The following is a 22,184-nucleotide window of genomic DNA, read 5'->3' as shown; positions in this document are numbered from 1 at the left end:
TCAACCAACGACCCTGATATCCACCTTTTTCCCGTTTTATGACCTAGTTTGGTGGCTCTAAAATAACACAATAAGGGCGCAAGTGAAATACGAATGTTAGTCAACGAGCTACATTCAAGTGAACTAAGATTTTGCGAAAGTGTTCAACTCTTTGGCGTATGTGCTTTTGATACATCAGTTTCATGGGTTAGAAATTGCTCATGTGATGACTTTTTATCGTCTCACAGTTCTCACAGTCTGAAGATAAATGGGTAAATCTCATTTTGCTCACCTGGTTTATCACCAGCGCTACCTCCTCCATTTCCGTTTGTTCCTCCCGACCCCAATGGCGAGGGGTACCCTTCATTCCCTGTAGTGCTTGCGGATGCATCACATCCTGAATGTTGTTCTGACATCTTTTTAATTCCCCCTCCACCTCCAGCAATGATCAAAGGCGTATTTCCTCCTCTCACCTCAAATGTACCTCCACCACCTCCTGCAGTTGTTATGGCGTAAGACCCTCTTTTTCCTTTATGACCAACAAGTATACGAATGATCTCATTTTTGGTCAAAATAAAATTTCCGATCATCCTTGCTCCTCTTCCTCCATTCTGGATGACACTGTCCTTACCATACCACCCTGCAGCCCCTATAGCTTCTATTTTATAAACTCCAGTGTATGGCACAGTCCATCGTTGAATGCCACTGGATACGGTAACTTGTCCGTCATGATCTTTCCCTGTATAGTGACCGCCAAGTGAACTTGGACCGCTAGTTGCAGTCGAACCAAGATTTGTAAAGACAGCTTTAAACTCCAGGTAGATAGACAGAAAAGGAATGACGCTTTATTGTTGAAGGCCATACGGCTGCCTAACTGATAGCAAATATGCCTTCAGCGTACTCTGAAAGTAATGGGAGAGCGAAGAAATCTACTCGCGCCTTGTTTGACAAAGTAGCGGGAATAGTTGTCACCCGACCGCGCCCTTACCTATGCACATGTTTCTTCCATCCCCGATTAATCCTGCTTTGCAGGAGCAATTGTAAGAGCCTTCAGTGTTGTTACACGTGGCGTCAGCATGGCATCCATGCAGACCTTTCTCACATTCGTTGACGTCTACGATAAGCATAAAAATGATACCATCAGTTGACCTCCTTTTTATAACAGGAAGCAAAGAATACAGCGTTGAACTTACCTTGCTCGCAAAAGTTTCCAGTCCACCCGGATGAGTTACACACGCACATGTAGTTGACGTGTTGTTTTACACACCATGCACTGTTTTGGCACTGGTGTTGGATGCAGTAATCTGCAACTAAATGGGAAACATCTCCAAATAACATTCACTTACACTTGATCAAAGTCATCAGGAAATATTTGTCTTCCTAACCTTCTGTTTTCATGTCACAGTAAGCTAGAATAGGGTTTCCAGACCTGATGGAATCCAACCAGTAATTACCGCTGACCACTTGTCCTCCCTCACTCGCCTTAATCTCTCTGCACGAATAGGCGGGCAACTCAGAAATGGAGCCGAGAGGGACTGGAATCGAACAAATTAATTTACAGGAAGACGAAAGTTAGAAACAATGATGAGTACCGATGTAGAATCCTTGAACGAGGTAATTATTAGAAGTTTGAACGAGAAATCGGTTATTTCTGATACTGATATAAGTTCTTTTACCTCGTTTTGAGTCACTCGCCATGTAATATCTGTCTTTGTCTTTGACAAAGTCGTCAGGTCTGGCCTCCTTGGTCCGGTTATTTAACTCGCACTTTGAATTGAGTATGACGATGTTATAGCTTTGACATCTGAAATCAGCGTGACAAGCTTCTCGGCATTTCAGTGCGACGGCGCCCTGTCGGCCCTCGATCGTCATAAAGGTGTGGCCCCTCAGCATCATTTGGAAAATGGAGTGAATGCTTGCTCTACACTGCTTGCTGGTAATACTGTGGAACATTTGAATCATGACAAGCACGACAAAAACTGAAATCTGTCCACTGACCCTTGGTAGCATTATTGCTGTGACGTCTGCAAAAACAAGTACCATATGACGTTGAAGATGTGGGGCGGAAAAGTAAAGGAAGAGAAGAAAAAATTGAAAAAAAAGAATCCTGCATATACCGTAAGAGAAGAAAGGGGATGCAAAACTTTCAATTATGACAAAAATCCCACTAACTTGGCCAGCATTCACCCTCCAAGCCTTGACAAATTTCCGAATCGTTAGAATGGTCACATTTTTCCTCGAGCATCGCTCTCGAAAAATGATGTTCTTATCTTTTCACGCCCAATGGGGGCTATTGTATACTCACACCTGTTTGGTCTCGTACGTGTAATGAAAATTTTCAATTGTAATTACGAAAAAGACTAATACGGAATTCATTCCCGCATGTAAACATTTGTTTGACAATCTTTGAATTGCGGTTTAATGTCTGCAAAAATCATTGTTCACAATCTGGTTTCTTGAAACGTCAGGACATACTCAGCAACCAGGACTGTCAACAAAAGGTCGACAGATAACTTTTGCCCTTTAGCTAAAGTTTCTTTGGTAAAGTCATAATTCAAATATTAAGAAGGTGAAAAAGGCAAATTTTCAAAATAAACCAAATAAACCACAGCAATATAAATCCAAATAAATCAAAATCAAATCAAATAAACCACAGCATGGTAACGTTAACAAGTACGTGATTAATGTTAGCATTTTTTGATTGAGTTTTGTCATAGCCCCATCTCGTCATGCAAGGAATAACTTGAAACCAAGAGCCATAATTGGGCCCAATTATGGCTCTTGTTGAAACTTAAACGAAGTTATTCGTCCACAGGATAACTAAAGCTTTGGCTCTAGAAGAAGAGAACAAAAGCCTCGAAAGTTTAGCTTTTGAAGTTAAAAAGAAACTGGATGAAAAAGGCTTCTTAAAAAAGGAATATTCCCGATTACAATTAATTTACAAACTAATGGTTGAATAATTCAGTTAAAGGTTTTCTAGACACCCTCTTGAGTGCTAACGATTAAAATTTAATAAGTACAAAACCTATTAATACGAATTTCAGATGACTCCAAGAAATATCTCAAGGTAAAAATCCGTTGCACACCCATAGAGGCAAATGATTTGCAGATCGGCGAGTGTTCTAAAGATTGAAATGTGAAAAAATTCCTCATATGTCACCCCCGCGAGCTGATTAGGATCAAAATTTCCAATTCGAGATTTTGTAATGTCTTTAAGAAACAAGCAAATGGGACGAAAAAGAATCCTATTCAACTGATAAAATACAGAATAATTTTCAGAATGAAAGTAGGTGCGGAAAATCGTACCGAGACATGTAAACCAAACAGACTTAGCTAATTTATTGTCAAGCGTTTTGTTCTAAATAACTTTCTCTTGACTATTCATTTAAAGGAAATAAATTATTAAAAATCCGTATGATCGAGAATCCCTCTCTGTGTGCTTAAGGTTATGCTGTTTTCTTTAGTGGCTCTTTAACATACTGCAATATGTCGTGGTAGAAATGTTTTACTTTTAGGACTTAAGAGGTGTTCAGTTCGACTCTCTCGATCTAGAAATTGTTTATGTCCCAATTTTTCCCCGGGGGCTGTATGCTCCTCATTTCAAATTTACTCCTTACTCCTTCTAGAAAAGTTCCCAAAAATTGCACGAGGCATAACATAAAGATTTCCAGCAGTACTTCCACGTAACCTACAAATTCAGTCATTAAAGTTTGCAACTTCGCTTCTCTAATGTCCCTCACTGACTTGAAAGAGACATAATCCAACTTTGGTGTAATTGCAAATAACGCCATACTAAAATGTTCTCTATGAAACTGAGAAGAAGCAAATAAAAATCAAAAAACCATATTTATATAGTATATTTATCTAAATTAATCGATGCTTACCTAATAAAAAAAATTAAATCACTCAAGCGATTTGGTTAACATCATGGAAATCCTGTAAACAAAAAGTAGCGGAATCAAGGAATTTGGACCCGATTTGAGATAGAATTCGTTGTCAGGTCAAGTTACTGAACTTAAAACATCAAAACTGCTTCTTGTTCTCATTCTCTGTATCTTAGCCGTACTCGTGTAAGTAAAATAATTACCCATATTTTTACTTTAGCTTCTTGATGGATTCCAATTAGTCAAACTAGCGCATCGAAAGAGCGGAAGACGTCGAATCATAATCTGCTGTGTTGCACAATCATTAGAGCAAACTTTATTTTCATGTGCTTTGAAAATATTACCAATGACGTTCAAAACAATCGCCAGTGAGGAAAATAGTAGTAGATGACCCGAAAAGTAAAACAATGATTGAAAAGTGAAATTACAAACTCGACCAAACAAATGGAGGACGAAATTTTGTTCTCACGAAGAATCAGCATCGGCGAGTAATTACTGGCAACTGATACAGAATAGGGAAAAACAAAAACACCAACAGAATCGTATAAACTATTTTCACGTCTCCTTTGTAACTATTTTGAATTTTTTGAGATCCAACTACATAAATTTTTGTAATCTTTTTAGGCCACCTGATGTCTGTTTCTGACAGAACAAAAATTTCATGTCATATTCGGGACAGAAATTTTTAGAGTCAAAAAGTATCAACGTATTTTTCGTAATTGATGCTCAGCTGCATGAATTTCTAAAATACTGCTTGTTTTCATGATACGAACACAGAGAAACTTGGACTGCTTACCTGAAGTTGGTATTCAACGGATTATTTGTGTCTTGAAAGATAATTCAAAATTTTAGACCCATTTTATTTTGTCTCGCGCGGTAAGCTGCCTACTGGCAAAAAATGGGAAAAAAGATTCTTTGCTGTGTCCTGCCGCGAATGTTTAATTGGTCATTCATGTTTTGAGATATATAGACTTACACGACTACAACGCACGCAAACTTGCCGCAGTTTGGTCAAATTAAGCCTCTCGCGCATGCTCGCTGTTTGTACACTCCCAACAGACTACGCATGTAGTACAGGTGGCTTGTGGTGTGGCCCTTATTAAGCTTTAACTGTAAAACAGGACAAAGTTGATAAAGTTGAGAGATGAGAGCAGGAGAAGAATGCATGAGACAAAGAAACCATGAGAAAATGGTAGTCCTTTTTACTGTAGAATCTCGTATATCCGATGAAACACATTTCCTCGTCCTTTCCTGAAGAAACGTAGCTTTCAAGTTGTGAAATTTTTATAACTTAAGTCAAATGAAAAACAGAGGTGCACTAACTGACCGATATGAATCAATATATATCAAACCGTATTTTTAAACTTTGATTCATTGACTAATTAATCAAGGCAACTAGGAAAAAGTAATAACTTGTTTTTGAAATTCCTAGAAACAATTAATTCGCAACAAACACATTTCTGATTGCTTGTGGCCTACATCTCATTTCGACCTACATACATCTTAATTACCGCGTTTTCCTCAACCTAACAAGAATGAACATAAGAGCTTACTGAAAATGTTACTCTAGATGTTGACGGTAAACTAACAATAAAGTTTTGCTTAAACTTAAAGATGCCATCACCTTGGCAAATGTATCCGCTCTCAAAAAAAGGAAAAATATAGAGCCTGCATGAAAAGGCTGACAGAGCTGAAAAAAATTCTTGAATTTGCTATATTTAAGAGACTTAAAAAACGAGAAAAACAAAAGAACTGACTTAACATCAGTTTCTTTGTACAGACTTGTCGTAGTTCCTTGTATTTATTTAATGACCAATAACCATTTGACGAAATTTCCAGCCTAAGTCTAAAAATCTTTGGCAACTGTATTTGAATTAAGCTAACCTATTAGCTAATAAAAGTAACTCGTGGCTCACCATCACAAAAATTCCAAAATGACAAAAAAGCGGTTGGATCATAACGCATTCATTTATTAACCTTGCCTTGAACAGTTGCTCTTGTATTTTTTATTTCAGAATAAAAAGGCTCATAAAGATAAATTGAATGAAACAAATGAAGATAGGCTCGGATCCCACTGTCAATAGCCTCATAGTTTTGGCGACAAATATTGAACAAGTCTGATCTTCTCCATGTGAGCCTGTACTGTGGTCACACTGAAAGCTCTCTTAATCACTGACTCAACGTTAACTATTATCATTTAGCAAGCTCGGCTAGTCAGGAGCCAAACAGTTTTTGGCAGTCAAAAACATGGATATTGTTTTGTAGATGCCCAACTCCTACCCCTTCTTTCCTAATTTTCCTGACTCTTCGCTGCTTTAGGTGTAAAGTGTGACGAGCTCTTAAGTTGATCTTGGAGACTTTGTCCGTCGCTACAAAATTATTTTTATTAATACATCAGGCACTCTAGACTTTGATAAACAGGTGAAAGTTTTAAAAATTCTCACAAAAAGCATTATTTGTGTCCACTGAACTTCAGAGAAGGAACAAATTTTACAGGTTTTGTAGAAGATAAATTCCTTAAGGTAAAGATATTCACAAAAAAGACCTATTCCAGCAGATACTGTTTGTAGATCTAAACTTGGAACTTAAAAGCAAACGACTTTAAAATTTAAGGGTTGAGCTGGTAAGTGTACACCTTAAATCCCTTAACAAAAAGTAAATAAATCAAAATCAAATCTTGTGTTTGAAAACTAACAACAATCAGCCTTCAAAACAGAAATCAAAATCAAATCTTTAGTGTCTTTGAAAACTAGCAACAATGAGCCTTTAAAACAGAATATCCACTTCACTTTGAGGAACTTGTTACCATGTGCATTTCACTGAAGAAATGTGACAACCACTCGACCATGTTCATTGCTATTATAACAACATTCATTTTGCTGATTTGTCCCATTGTTAAAAGATCCTCCTCCTCCCCCGCAAGATTTAGCAATATTCCCACCTCCATTTCCCCCAGAGTAACCACCACCGCCACCAGCTCCGTTGTTCCCTCCACGAAAACCACCGCCACCTCCGAATCCACCCTGAAACGCTCCACCCTCTCCTCCCTGGATATATCCTTTACCTCCTTTTCCACCTTGTCCCCCTCCATCCTTTGCAGTCTTTCCATCCCTAAAGAAGCCGCCACCTCCACCACCTACAATGATAAAAACCTAATCGGTGATCTCCTCTAGAAAACACAGTAATTACAAGTTGACTCTTCCATAGCGATTCGTAATATTTTGTTTAAGTTTATTTCTTTATGTTTGGATGTTAATAAAATTTGACGACAAGTCAGCACTGCAATTTTGCGTTAGACTCGGTTTATTGCAGCTGTTTAGTTTAAATCCTCAATTAGCCGATAGAAACCCTTGTCAACTGTGTATAAACATCATTGTACAATTTTTAAAAAGCGAACGAGCGAAACTCAATTGAACTTCAGATATTGTGGAGAAAAGAAAAAACTTTAAACGTAGAGTTAATAACTTAAATAAATGAGGTTTTGATTAATCTTATTGTCGTCTTATTGTGTGGTAAATTGAACATACTGATGGAATTTTTCTCCTTTCTCCGCTTACCTGAACGTTGACCACTGGTTTTCCCCCCATGTCCATTGCTTCCTCCTGACCCCAGTGGCGAGTTGTTCCCAGCATTTCCTGTGGTGCTTATGGACGCATCACATCCTGGATGTTGTTCTGACATCTTTTTAATCCCCCCTCCACCTCCAGCTATGATCAAAGGCGTGTTGCTTCGTCTCACCACAAATGTACCTCCACCACCTCCGGCAGTTTTTTTATTTTCATCCCCGGCATTTGAATTGCTGGACGACTTCGATGCACCTCCTTTTTGACCAACAAGTAAACGAATGATCTCGCTTTTTTTCAAATTAAAGTTTCCAATCATCCTTGCCCCTCTTCCTCCGTTCTTGATGACACTGTTCTTCCCGTACCCCCCTGAGGCTCCTATTGCTTCAATTCTGTATTCACCAGTGTGTGGCACAGTCCACAGTTGAATACCGCTGGACAATGTAACTTGTCCGTCATGGTCCTGACCTGTGTAGTGACTACCGATTGAGGCTGGACCCTTGCCGACTTCACTCGCATCAAGGGTTGTAAACACAGCTGAAAATCCTGCGTAACAAACACGCAATATTATAAAATTTATCATACTTGCGATGAATCGTCTAATTATATTGCCAATATCGCCAACTGCCATGCTTGAAAAATTATTCCTGCAAGTTAAGGGAAATTAGATAAAGAAGAAAAGCTCCTGAAAATTATACGAAGTTAAACCGCCTTCTTAAGACTTCTTGACTCCTGGAAGAATAACAATGCTTCTCAGACTGCTTCCGCTTCCTTCTCTGAATGAAAGCCATTTTTATTCCCTATTCACAGTATACTCATATGTATCTAGTAACAAATTGATTCCACATTTCCCTGCGTCTGTTCGATAGAAAGATCAGAGACGACATCAAAATGTAATAAGAACAGAAAGGTGGAACTCGAGGCGCAGCCGGATGTGTCACTGAACTTCATTTCTAGCTCTAGAAAAATAAAGCCATTTAAACCAGTTCTTGTATTTTTTTGGTTTTGTTACAATTCTCCTTCAAGAAAAAAGAGAGACAGCTATATATGTTGCATCTCGTTACCTGTGCATTTAGTCCCATTTCCTTTGAATCCATCTTTACACGTGCACTTGTAAGATCCCAGGGTGTTGTTACACTCAGCATTCACATCACAGCCGTGAGTACCTTCACTACATTCGTTGGAGTCTTGAACACAAAAAGGCGGGCATATCATGTATATGAGACCCTTTTTTTAGTACCCTCAGATAAAAAAGATAAAAGACGGAGTCTCAAAATGTTACATTAGTAGTTATTAAATCACCTGAGCAATTAGTTCCATTTCCATGAAATCCATCTTCACACGTGCAGTTGTAAGATCCCAAGGTACTGTTACACTCAGCATACACATCACATGGGTGTATTCTGTCGACACACTCGTCTATGTCTAGAATAAAAAAAAGAGGACCATCTAGATCACTTATATTACTTCACAATCTACTTTTGATGAAAGTCACCACAGAAAATGTGAGGACTAGTTACCCGTGCAGTTAGTTCCATTTCCATAAAATCCATCTTTACACGTGCACTTGTGAGACCCCGGGGTATTGTCACACTCAGCATTCATATCACAGCTGTGTGTTCTGTCAGAACACTCATCGTTATCTGCATCAACAAAAGAAAGTTTATTATTGTATAATAACATAGGTATTATTATAAAAACAGACCACATTATATCTTACAACAAGTCACCCGCGCAGTTAGTTCCATTTCCATGAAATCCATCTTTACACGTGCAGTTGTAAGATCCCAGTGTATTGTTGCACTCAGCATTCACATCACAGTCGTGTGTTCTGTCAGCGCACTCATCTATGTCTAGAACAAGAGAAGCAAGAGCATACAAATTCTGCTTCTAATGGAGAGAAAATGACATGACATGTTACCTGTGCAGTTAGTTCCATTTCCTTTGAATCCATCTTTACACGTGCAGTTGTAAGATCCCAGTGTATTGTTACACTCAGCATTCACATCACAGTCGTGTGTTCTGTCAGCGCACTCATCTATGTCTAGAACAAGAGAAGCAAGAGCATACAAATTCTGCTTCTAATGGAGAGAAAATGACATGACATGTTACCTGTGCAGTTAGTTCCATTTCCTTTGAATCCATCTGTACACGTGCAGTTGTAAGATCCCAGTGTATTGTTGCACTCAGCATTCACATCACAGTCGTGCGTTCTGTCACCACACTCATCTATGTCTAGAGCAAGAGAAGCAAGAGCGTACAAATTCAGTTGTGTTGTTTCTGCTTCTAATGGAGAGAAAATGAGATGACATGTTACCTGTGCAGTTACTTCCATTTCCTTGAAATCCATCTTTACACGTGCAGTTGTAATATCCCAGAGTATTCTTACACTCAGCATTCACATCACAGTCGTGCGTTCTGTCACCACACTCATCTACGTCTAGAACAAGAGAAGCAAGAGCATACAAATTCACTTGTGTTGTTTCTGCTTCTAATGGAGAGAAAATGAGATGACATGTTACCTGTGCAGTTAGTTCCATTTCTATGAAATCCATCTTTACACGCGCAGTTGTAAGATCCCAGTGTATTCTTACACTCAGCATTCACATCACAGTCGTGCGTTCTGTCACCACACTCATCTATGTCTAAAACAAGAGAAGCAAGAGCATACAAATTCACTTGTGTTATTTCTTCTTCTGATGGAGAGAAAATGAGATGACATTTTACCTGTGCAGTTAGTTCCATTTCCTTGAAATCCATTTTTACACGTGCAGTTGTAAGATCCCTGAGTATTGTTACACTCAGTATTTATATCACATCCGTTTGTTTCATTCAAACACTCATGTGTGTTTGAAACAACAAAATGACTATCATTTGTATACCAAGGTTTTTTTTAATTGTGCTGGCTGAAGTGTTTTGGCTTTCATGCTTAGAATACTTACCAGTACAATTTATATTATTTCGATAGTATCCTTCGTTACATCTGCACCTGTACGATCCGATTATGTCATTGCATGTCGCATTACTTCCACAGCCATGTTTACCAGTCGAACACTCGTCTATGTCTGGAAGAAGAAAGTGATGAACATCATAGATAGATGGCTCCTTTTAGAAGATTTAAAAAGCTTTTCATTACGTTATATCTTTTTTTGATAATGGGGTCATGTCTGAATTTTGGTGTAAAGTTTACTTCAATAAAAAGAAACTGAGAAACTACAAGTGGCCTAGATGTTGACAGGAGACACAACGAAAAAATGTATCGAGAGCATGGGGGAAAAAAAGGTCATGAACCCGCATCCAGTCGCCCTTTTCTTAATCAGATAGCTTATGCTATCCGTGATCATTTTCACCGTAAACCTTAAAAGACAAAAGCTCTCAGCTATGATATTCTGTGACTATTAAAACTGTTGAGGTTCTAGCGATTGTTTGACACTCATCCCTTTCAAAAAAGTCTGCCCAATCACCGAAACGAATTTCAACTTGGGGGAGGACAGTGTGGAACTCGTCACTTATATGCAATGTTTCTGCCCTAATAAAAGTATAAGATTCCTTACCCTCATCACAATCATGGCCTTCAAATCCAGATCCATCAACACACAAACACTGATAATCTCTGTCTGTAAACCCAGCTTGGCATGTTGCGTTATTCTTGCAGGGATTTTCCGCGCAAGCATTCTTAAGGAGAAAAGGAAGAGAGAAACTTAAAATGGTATTTCGGCAGGTATGACAGGTTCCTCGCATCTGTTCATTTATTCCCGTCGCAAGCAGGGAATTTTAAAGGAAAGGAGAGATGGGTGAATCCTTTGGTCTCGTATCAAAGCTTTCCCGTGGTACAGAATTAGAATTGCCCAGTGGTTATTACCTTGTCAGTACGTAACTTAACGTACCACTACGTGGAGTGGAGTAATATATAAACACAAATACAATACAAATAAATACAAAGCTTTCCTGGACAAGGACGGGAGTATTACTTCTAGCTCTTAGAATTAATCCTCACCTCAGCTCCGCGGTAAACATAACTTTCGTTTTTCACCAGGTCTCCATCGTGTTCAATGGTTGCATTATTCAGTTCACACTTGTGTTTTTCAGGCGCTTGCAATTGTTTTATCTTATGAAAGTTATAACTGACGCAGTTAGGTTCCAGGTAGCATTGTAGCATGCAGATATCCTCGTCAACCACGTCAACAGTTCGAACCGTGTGATTCTCCAGTCGGTAGTCAGGTTTAGGAAAACTGGTAAACTTCAAATTGCGGCAATTACCTAGAGAAAAATTGTGTTAAGTTAGAAAGCTGCTAACAAGCACTTCTACTGACAAGCACTTCTACTTAAATTGGGACTGTACAGTGTTAGTACTGTATGACTCTCGCTTTGGTTTGGCTTTTGGCTTTTGGCTTTACGTTAAACACCAGTAGAGTTATTTTTATTTATATTCTGAATGATCATAGCAAAGTTTAACTTCTTTTTGATGCGATCAGCTATTGTGATCGATCGACTCAGTGATCCACGCCGAAGTCTATAAACTACTCGTGTTGGTATGTAGAGTGATTCGTGTTTATCACGTGCGTAATAATGGTCGTCTCGTCCAAGCTTGTTTAGTTCGTTAAAAACGATTACGTTTTCGCGGAGCTTGTTGTTTGGTCTCAGCTCAAAACTCATTTCATGAAAAGAGTGTGTTGTTCTGTGGCGTGACTTCAGATTTGAACTATACTGCGTATTATGAATGAAAAGTGAAGCTTTTTATTAACTCTTTGAATACCTATTCAGGTGCAGGGTTTTTATCTCTAAATATGTATTAAAAGTTTACTTCCACAGTGTGGCTCACCAGGAAACGAAACGCTGAAATGTATGCTCTAGCATGCACATTATAAGACTGAGCGTAATTGAGTATAATAGGAACAACAGATCCTAAAATGTCACATTTTGGTCAAGTGAAAAGGAAATACGATACAAGGAACTGTGACCAATGATGCGACTGCTTTCTAGACTCCGATTTCGAACTAGCAACTGATAGCAAATCTTGGAAAACTATGAAGGAAAGTAGAAAGCCTTTTGCTATAGTGCTATAGTAAGAATGTTTGAAAAGCTTCTTTTTCGTTAATTATTCTGGACATACCACAGGGGTGAAGTCAGCATTTTCATATCATCCTCTTTAAAAGCGTGTTTTCGAAATTTTGCGTTTTCGATGGACAGCTGTATTATCCAGATTTGTGCTGATGGTAGGCTATACTATAAGAATAAGTTTGTTTTTTTCAAATTTACCCCACTTTGTGAAAGCGCGGACTCAAAATTAGGTGTTGAATTTGATTCAACTTGAGGCCGCTAAATTTTCCTGTCAGTCAAAACGGGCTGTCTGCATCACTGTTTAAGATGAATTCCTTTTCAAAACTATGTCCTCTGTAGTGAACACGTCCATGAATTTCTATCACACAGAATCTTTTCCTGTATTCGAAAAATGCTGTCCAACTTCTTTATTTACATCAAAGTTAACTAAAGTTGATATCTTTTTGAGAGCAAGAAAATTTACTGACATCACTGTTCATCATGAAATTTCCGATCTTCGGAGTTCGCAATAGTGATGCCGCCGGACATTCATTGTGGTTCTGTCCTCGTGTAGCGGTTCACAAGAGCCGATACAAAAGACCAAATAATACACGACAGCTAACCAATGACCAGCTAAACAAAAAAAAAACATGGTGATTCCCTTGTGAACCGGTACACCAAGACAGAACCTTCATTGTTTTATGAAATAACTCATAGATCTTAAAAATCCGTCCACAGTTCACAATGAAACCTGTGTTCAACGACAAAAAGACTCCGCTCTGTTTCGATATACGCGTCAGATCGTGCAAAACAAAGTCGTGTTTGTCATCTTTGTTCTCGCGCTTGAAGAAGTTGAAAACCTGATTACATAATTTTTGAAAATAAAATATCATAAGGAAATCCACGGATCGGGGGCCACCAATCTCCGTTTTGATCAAACAGGACTGCGTAAAAAAATTTTTAACAATTTTTATCCTTGAAACCACCTGTTTAGCTTGAAAAGCCCTTTTAGGAAGTAACAGTGATAAGATGATGTATGTGAGATCTACCAAAAGCCGAGTTTCAATACAAATAACATGTTTAAGCCCAAAGGTAAAAGCTCTGCTGCTTTCTCTTTTCTCTTGAATTTTTTCCACAAAACGTTATTTTTAAAAAACTATATTACCTAACTTAAAAGTTTCGCTTCATTTGATCCATCCGAACTGTTTTAGTTCAGTTCACTAAGACTTCCCACTTGTTTTAAAATTCGTAGATCTGCCAGTGGCCGCTTATCCATCGCGCGGAATCGAAAAGTCGAGAACGTTTATGGACAGCATTACAGAGACGCATTTAAATCTTCTGAGTTAAACTGTCCCTTTCGGCTAGTACAAGAAGCATGTTCTCTTAAAATTTTATTCTGAACTTCCTATAAAATGCGTACGTTGTATGTACTATGCCTGTCCAGGGCCAAAACTATTTGGTTGAAATAACTTTAATTTCTTTTATACTTCTTAAAGAAGCCTGTGCGAATATTTCAAGACTCAGTTATGCTAATAAGGATAATAAAAATGGAACATAATGACTTGGTAAACTTTTAAAAAGTACTCAGACATGAGTTAGGACATAACTGTAGGAAAATCTCACCTTGTCCTTCTGGTATTAAGGAAGCCAAAACGGCGAGAACGAAGCAGTAGAATACAAAGAGCATGTTTCCTAGAAAATGCCCGCTGTACTTCAGGCGAACAATTACGGCGAGTTTTTCAACCTTATGCCGGAGAAATATCAGACAAATTGAGACAGCTGAAGTTTAATATGCGTTCAAATACACAACCTTCTCTGTTTAATTATGGGGTTGTCAGTGGTTGTCACAAATGAATAAGTTTCTCTGGGATGTAGTTGGTTGGTGAAATTCGATTATACTTAATGCATATCGATGACCTTCAATTTGAATTTTAGGGAAAGTTGTCCTTTATGTGTTTATCTATTCTGGCTTAATTTTCTCTGTAGGGGTGCAATGTATGGCGATAAGTTACTTGAAAACGTTTTAACAAATGTTTCTACGCTCTCCTTATCTACCCAAACTTGACCGCAAAATAAAGACGACCAAATCATCATAACTAAACACGTAGAACTTTCATACAAAATCCTGAAGTAACACAGAAATTCTTTAGGCGGTAGAAACTTGTTTGAAAGGATCATTGGCCTTTCGGTTCTATATAGTTCCTAGCATATCCCGTATATCCCTGACAGCATTATTTTTGAAAATAAAACATCTCAAGGAACTCAACGACTCGACGGTGAACAATCTCCGTTTTAATCAAACAGGATTGCATGAAATTTTGTGAACAAAAATTTTCTTGAAAACCACCTGTTTAGCTTAAGAAGCCTCGGCTCTTTAGGAAGTAGCAGTGAATGGATTTATGTATGTATGTATGCGATTCAAGCTTAGTTTCTTTTCTCCAGAGGCAAAGTTTCAATCCACAAAGTCCTCAGATTTTACTAACAGCCAAGTATTAATACAAATAACACGTTTAAGCCCAAAGTTAAAAGCACTGGTGCTTTTCCTTTTCTCTATATTTTTTCTCTTCAGGTAGGGTTTGAAAATTAAAAATTGTTCACAAAACGTTAGTTCGCTTGTAGTGACGATACAAAGGACCTCCAGCGATAATTTCATCGAAAATTTTAAAACGTGCATGGACAGCGTTGTAGAGACGTGATTAATCATTCTACCGTATACTCTCTTTTGGCTGCTCCAAAAATCGTGTTCCCCATATTCTTCATCTTGTTGCTCGTAAATAATTTGTTTTAAAATGAATTCGGCAAATGTTGAACGTACTGTAAAATTTGAATACAGGCTGATAGTTTCGAAAGAAACTGTTTGGGGCTGCGTCGGTGGGGGTAACGAAATAATTTGGATATATCAACAAAGTTGAAATGGTAAATTGGCCACCTTAAGTGGCCAATTTACCGGTGGCCAATTTACCATTTCAACTTTGAAAAATTTGAAGGTTATTTCATACCATCCAAAGGAGAAAACTATTTGTCATGATTGGAGTAATTTGTTATAGCTAGCAACACTGGAAGTTTGTGTGTATATTTCAAGGCTTTGTTATGTTAATAAGGATAATAACAATCTATCATAATAAATTTTTAAATAGTACTCAGACTTGAACCAGGACATAATTATAGGAAAATCTAACTTTTTCTTCTGCAGGTATCAGAGAAGCCAAAACGGCGAGAACGAAGCAGTGGAATGCAAAGAGCATGTTCCCAGAAAATGCCCGTTATAATTTTCTCGAGTCAGGCAATTTGAGCTAGCTGAAGTTTAATCTGCGCTCAAATACACCTCATTCTTTCTTTATTTATAAGGTTGTCAAGGGTCATTTCTTATGACTCTTTCCCCTTGTTATGTTGAGTTGGAGAACCCAATGCAGCCGTTCTTAGCGTTCAGCGCGCTAAAAGTTGTTTGTATTTTCGATCAAAGTCTGAGGAAATATGCTTAGTAATGTTAGATTGTAGTTGTACCTTTTTATTCAGTGGTCGCCACATGTACCTGTTCAGACACACAAGGTACTCGAGTACCATACCGTAAAAACGACATTTGGTAAATTCTCGCTTGTGCAGCTTGAAGTTTGTTTGAATCTTTTCTTCTTTGGAAGCTTTGCTAACATGGTTTGTGTATAGAGATTACTCCCCGGAGAATCTGCGTTTACGATTATTATTTACGAATCGAGCAGTATAAGCCCTAGGGATTTCATGGTAATTCAAACTCCCAAGTTTACAAGGCTAAAGAGCCAACCAAGGGGAAATATACATTAAATTTGAGTTTTACAGGTATTTGTATAGTTTCTCTTTACGTTTTCTGGGAGCTTAACCTTCAGTCGTCCTTTCGATCTTCGGTTAACCATTGGTGCTACAAGTACTTTTATATTTATCTATTAATTGCCAAAAAAAATTTTAAAATTAGCCTAACCAAAATTTCTCTACAAGTGTTTAAATGAGTGCGAAAAAATTTTGAACATTCTCTCTTACTTTTTCTAACACTTTTTTGTCGAAAATCTGCTATCCGGGTTTGCATGCCGACCTAGGCAGGAGTAAAATAACATCGCCATGCTTTGAAAAATTTATCTACAGTCACAAAGACACGCGGGAGGTTGCAAGACCTGTCAAGGAGTTACAAACAAATCCCGATGTTTTGCTAGATTTGACTAAACTAACAAAGACATACAGGAAGTTGCAAGTCCTGTGCAAGAGTCACATACAAATTCCGATGGTTTACTAAATATGACTAAACTCACAAAGACCTCCGGAAGGTTGCAAGACTTGAAGAGGCACCATTACGCAAATAAAATGTTTTGATCATCATCTTGTCGTATGCTTTATCTTTCACCACACATAGCCGTAGCTTTTCAAATTCTACTCTTTTAGGAACTCACAAAAAGCTTCAGTACATTCAAATAACTTTAAAAGTTTATTCTCAATCCATGCATATTTTTTACAGCAATTATAATTTGCAGAATAAACTTAAATACTCAGAAGTGGCGGGGAACTCGGTTCTGGCAACTTGAAATTTAAAAATTTGAAATGATTTTAAATTTAAGGAGGAATAAATTAGCCCAAAACACGCTTCTTGCCCCCCAATTTGCCTTCTCACTTTTCGTGTTATCTTGAATATCCCGTTTAGCTCCCTTAATTTTCCTTCTAACTTATTCGAAAATATTTTATGCTTTAGTTAGAAAACGGACGCTAACTGATCGTTTTGTCTATTACAATGAAATATATGAAGTTCATATATTTTGAACTGCGATATTAGATACATATGATGCACGATCCTCGCAGTAGATAGCGCTATTTAAGCAATAGCGAAAATCAGACCTGAAAAAGGTCTATCGCAGAGGTCAGTAGTTCGAATCCCGTACAGGCCTGATTTTTTTTTTTTTTCAGCCCAAAACACGCTTCTTGCCCCCCAATTTGCCCTCTCACTTTTCGTGTTATCTTTAATCTCCCGTTTAGCTCTCTTAATTTTCCTTGTAACTTATTCGAAAATATTTTATGCTTTAGTTAGAAAATGGACGCTAACTGATCGTTTTGTCTATTACCATCACCTTTTTGTTGGATGATGTATTGATATCATTGGAAGGAATGACTTTGAAATTCCCCCCCCCCCCTCCCCCCTGGTGCCTAAAAAGAATGTTCATTAGGAGTTCACTGCACTCAAAAACTAAATGATGACATGGCTGTTAAATGAGATTTAGTGCTAGATGAGTGTAAAACATCTCAATTGAACATTTTATTACCAGCGAGGTGAAGTGGTCAAATTGACTTTCTCACCTCCAGGATCTAAAATTTAACTCTTCTTATTGGTTATCATAGATTTTTTTGTGGGCTAGTTATGGGAATCTTTCATGGTTAAATCCAAACAATATCCTTACTTGGAAGTTATCTTCCATCTCAACAGCAGTTTGTTGATAGTGTGTTCAAATGCAGACTATATACCCTTGCAACACTGGATAGTAAGAGAGTTTGAAAACCCACATAATGGGAAAAAAATCACGTTTGAAACAAGCTCTTCGTCAGAGATTTCAATTTTTTCTTCTACTCAAGAGAGGCCATAGTTCACCTCCACATCTCCCATGCATACTTTATTCTTATCCCATCAATTTTCCCTTCAGCCTTTCACATTTTTTAAAATAAACTTACACGCAAAATAACTTTGAAAGTGTTAAACTTGTATGCTACGCATGTAAAACATGCGTAGCATACAAGTTATCATTGATTTCCCGTCAGCAAATCAATGATAAGTCATTAGCAAACCGCGTAAGCTATCACGATACTCGCAAGAATATCGTCTAAATTAATGGCGATGTACCTGAACACGAGTGTCCATCGCCAATGTATCCCTCTCTGCAAGTACAGTGATAGGAGCCCACGGTGTGTTGGTATAGTATCCATTGACCTCACAAGCATTGTTTCCACTGATGCATTCATCTTGATCTGGTTAGTTCAAGAGAAAGGAAGAAGTCATGATTTCATAAATGTTAATAAAGCAGAGAAATAGCCTTACACACTATTAAATTGACAATCACTGCCATAAAACAAGAATTAATTGTCTTCCAGCAACATAGACCGTGTTTACCAGCAATATTGGAAAAATAAATTTTTTTTTCAAATTCTATCAAAATTTAGTTCAGTTTGAGATCGTCAAACTCCTGCGTATTTTTGCCTTTAAGCTTTTTACTCAGTGAAACGGAAACATAAAGCGGAAACTGTGCAATGCATAGTTATTCACGAGTTTTTATATATTGAAGCAACCAAGGGTACTATAAAAATAATAGACAACGCAAGCAGTGGCTTAACTATGATTTACCTTCCAAATACATATCACAGTAAACCAGAACTGCCTTCCCAGTGCTAGATAGATCCAGCCAGTGTTTGTTGCTTCCGGTGGCTTTCCCTTCGCTTGCTTTTATTTCACGGCATGAACGTGCTGGTAACTCCGGAATCGAACCCAAGGGAGCTGAATGGGTAAAAATGTTGGAAAACACAAGGTATGTTAAATTGCGTTCATCGAAAGGGGAATAAGAACTAATTGCACAAAAATATGAGTTTTGAATCCCACTCACTTGTATGTCCTCCTTCGGTTGACAAAGCTTAAAAGCTCGGTGAAGCTGTCCCCCTACCCCCATGGATAGGTAGGTACCCTCTCTCATAAGCTTTACTAGATTAGCTTCTTCTAACACTTTAAAAGGTAAATAAAAAGTTGTCTTTGTCTCTCTCTAGAAAAATTATAGAGTTATATATTCTTTATATAATACCATAAGTGTTCGGAAAAGGCGGACTGTAAGCAGCCGTCGAACTTATGTTCAAAATATTTTTCTATTTCAATATTAAAATATCTTTATTGGAATCCCAATTATATACACATGCATACTCTTTCTTGAAAACGTCTGTTTGACATTGTTTGCATACACAAATTATCGTAATCTTTGCTTGTGATAAAAATATCTATGATTATTATTCGACAAGGTGGTTAGCTTAGTACATACCTCTTCCGTTCAAACGGCGAATATAAAACCACGCTGGGTCTGAACGGAAATTCTCAGGTCTTGCGTCCTTTGTGCGGTTGTTTAATTCACAGATCTGTTCTTTTCTGTTGAAATTATAGCTCTGGCAGGTAATTTCCCTTTCACATAAGAAATCACAGATATGAGGAGCTGCCACCGCCATTTTATTGAAAATGAAACCTCTGAGAGCCATGCCACGAATATTAATTTCTGTCCTGCATTGATCCTTAGCGGTCACAAGGTTGATGAACATAACACAGACAAGAAAATAACAAAATCTCCACAGCATTATTCCTGAAAAACGGAAATCATAGATAGGTCTGGGTATCAACTAACGAACTTTTATCTTAAGGCTGACTAAGAACAGTGGATAGTTAAAGCAACAGCTCTAACCCCTAACCCTAACCCTAGGACTTGAGCAGAGTTTTGGGAAATTAAGAGGTAGAATTGCGCAAACTTATGCTGTTTTTAAACGTGTGTAAAATTTGGCATGAATGAGCAGACTTAAAATGGAACGAGTAGATGCCCCGGCAAAATCTGTGGCGCTTTTGTTGAGAGAAAAAGTGAATAGCGAAATAAGAGCCAAAAATGGAAAATGTCTCTGTCATTTTTTTACCTTATGGCCTTAATTCCTGGTACCAATGAAATGTATAATTTCTCACCCGTTCAGCATTGTAAGAAACACGATTTGCGCGAGAAATAGGAGAGTTTTCGAAACAAAGTAAAATTCCATTTAGATTCCGTTTTTGGTGCAATGTTGTCTTTTGTATAAACTCATAGTGTATAAACCCATAGTGTCTTAGTGGTCGATTCCAATGACATTTATTTGCCGTCAGTTGAATTGAATTCTCTTCGTATTCTTTAAGCGAAAGATGAGCTAATAGACAGCATTACCATTTTAGCTTCTGTGTGATTAATTCGAGCGACGTTCTGTCAAGTTTTCGAATATCTTCTCGATTTAAATAGTTTCAAAAAGTCAAACTCATGGCCTACTTTCTTCGGGCAATGTCGAAAACGCATTGCACAAGAATTGATCACAAAAAAGAAACATGAATTAAGTATTCAGTGAATTTAGTATTGGATCGCTTGGCGTTAAATTAATATATTATCATAAATGATTCAAACTCCCATAAAACAGAACAACAGAGTTCTATATAGTTAAAATTTGGAATTTGCAAAAAGTCCGTCGCATGAAGTATTCCAGTTTTCGATCGTACTATTCTTAAAAGTTTTATCGATCCTTAGGACGCCAAATTTGTCGAGGTGGCATATTTTGTCAATGAGGTGTACTCTTTTAAGTGTTGCTTCCGTAGTAGTCTAATAAACGGAGTGTGAGGGTGTTACCTGTGAAGGGGTCTAACTCGCTTGTCTTCACCAGTCGGCACCTGGACGTAATCTAAACATCTTTAAGGTGAAAGAATATTTGAAAAGTCGATTTTCACATTTTAAACATTGCTTGGACAACGCCTTTTGTGAAAGTTGAAACAATCTGCTCATATAATTTTCTGGGCTCCGGTCTGTCCTAAATTGAGGACATGTTTTTCCTAAATAAATATATTTCCAGCTGTTTTTATTAATAACCTCGAGCATTTTTCTCAATCAGACATTTTTCGTAATAATAACTGACCACAAGATTGCCTTTTATTATGAAAACTTATGTGAAAAGAAAAAAAGAAGCTAATTAATGCCCCCTGCGACTCATACACTTTTTTTAAAAAACTAATGCACCCAACCAAAGACTTAAGAACAAAATAGAGTAGAAGATAATCACCCCTACAAGGTGTTTTTTGGCAAAGTGAATTCAATCCTACTGTCAGGGCTCAATTGAACATCACGTTGGTGAAGAACCCTTACTAGAAACATAGTTAATCGATTAACTATGCTAGAAAACAAACCCCTTATGTGGCAAGTTATCGGTGGTTTGTAACCAATCTCTAGAGACACAGGTAACAATGGTGAAAAGAACAAATGATGGTGGACGTCCACCAACATGACGGCAATGACGTAACGTGCAAACCACCTACACATGACAGTTTTTAATAACTGGCATGTGATCTCTTCAGTGGTGCCAAATTAAAACTACTGAACGCATGAGACTTGCTGCCATCAACGTCAGGTAAATGTCCATTGGTCCCATGAGAATTTAAAATTTTATTGCGAAACTTTAGAAAGGCTGTGTCATGCAGAGCCATTTCAGTTAAGTTCCAACAAGCCTTTCGGCGTTTTTTTCAAAAACAAAGGTCTACCAATAGTCGTCTTGTCCATTTTGCGGCATGGAAAAGCCGAAAATGTTCATGGACATCATTGCAGAGACAGAAAACTTGCATAGAGAGCATCGTAGACGTGCCTATTTTTTCTAAACTTTCATTTAGGCTACCCCAAAATTATAACCGTTTCTAATCTCATTACTGCGAAAAAATTGGTTGCAAACTGAATCCATGAACTTCCTGAATTAGCTTCTTGCGATCCACTAACCCGCTGAAAAAATTTGAATACAGAAGCTTGTATATGAATATATACAAGAGGCCTATTATATTTTTTCTTTGCAAACTTCAGTATCCGCTAAACCATGATGAAGGAGTTACTTACTCTTCTGCAAGTTAGCTGAGAGGTCATCATTTTGAAATTTCTGTGTAATTTCCCTGCCAGGCGGTAACCCTGAAAGGTTACAAACG

At 37.8% G+C, this 22,184-nt stretch overlaps 3 protein-coding genes across 4 annotated transcripts in view; 1 reads left to right on the top strand and 2 right to left on the bottom strand.

The window, feature by feature from the left end:
* LOC148721283 (uncharacterized) overlaps window positions 1-1,989 on the bottom strand; it is a 28,260-nt gene extending 26,271 nt beyond the window's left edge. Inside the window, exons 1-3 of the mRNA XM_088735912.1 lie at window positions 1,656-1,989; window positions 1,365-1,514; window positions 272-799 (exon numbers count right to left, since the gene is read on the bottom strand). Coding sequence (XP_088592038.1) covers window positions 272-799; window positions 1,365-1,514; window positions 1,656-1,989 — 1,012 coding nt within the window. The remainder of the gene's footprint in view (window positions 1-271; window positions 800-1,364; window positions 1,515-1,655) is intronic.
* The window catches only part of LOC148721277 (QRFP-like peptide receptor), a 90,962-nt gene that overhangs the window by 33,303 nt on the left and 35,475 nt on the right, over window positions 1-22,184 (top strand). The window lies entirely within an intron of this gene.
* Window positions 5,198-19,687, bottom strand: LOC111342586 (uncharacterized). Of its 2 annotated transcripts, XM_088735896.1 has the most exons (5): window positions 8,947-9,147; window positions 8,729-8,851; window positions 8,491-8,613; window positions 7,421-7,972; window positions 5,199-6,999 (listed from the first exon to the last, which is right to left on the bottom strand). In XM_088735896.1, the coding sequence occupies exons 1-5, from the start codon at window positions 9,134-9,136 to the stop codon at window positions 6,680-6,682; spliced, it is 1,308 nt and encodes a 435-aa protein (XP_088592022.1). In that variant the 5' UTR covers window positions 9,137-9,147; the 3' UTR covers window positions 5,199-6,679. The 2 variants fall into 2 exon arrangements, with proteins under 2 accessions (XP_088592023.1, XP_088592022.1); XM_088735897.1 differs by lacking the exons at window positions 8,491-8,613; window positions 8,729-8,851; window positions 8,947-9,147 and adding exons at window positions 18,813-18,962; window positions 19,492-19,687 and having other exon boundaries at window positions 5,198-6,999.

Source organism: Stylophora pistillata, chromosome 10 (genome assembly GCF_964205215.1).
Source record: "Stylophora pistillata chromosome 10, jaStyPist1.2, whole genome shotgun sequence".
Classification (NCBI taxonomy): Eukaryota; Metazoa; Cnidaria; class Anthozoa; order Scleractinia; family Pocilloporidae; genus Stylophora; species Stylophora pistillata.
The sequence above is the reverse complement of the archived record's forward strand: the minus strand, read 5'-3'. Positions and strand labels throughout refer to the sequence as shown.

Coding starts and splice junctions, on each gene's coding strand:
- LOC111342586 (XM_088735896.1), bottom strand. CDS start 9,136: ATGTGGTCTGTTTTTATAATAATACCTATGTTATTATACAATAATAAA. Junction 8,852..8,946: donor AAATGGAACTAACTGCACGG/GTAACTAGTCCT, acceptor TTTTTATTCTAG/ACATAGACGAGTGTGTCGAC. Junction 8,614..8,728: donor AAATGGAACTAATTGCTCAG/GTGATTTAATAA, acceptor TTTGTGTTCAAG/ACTCCAACGAATGTAGTGAA.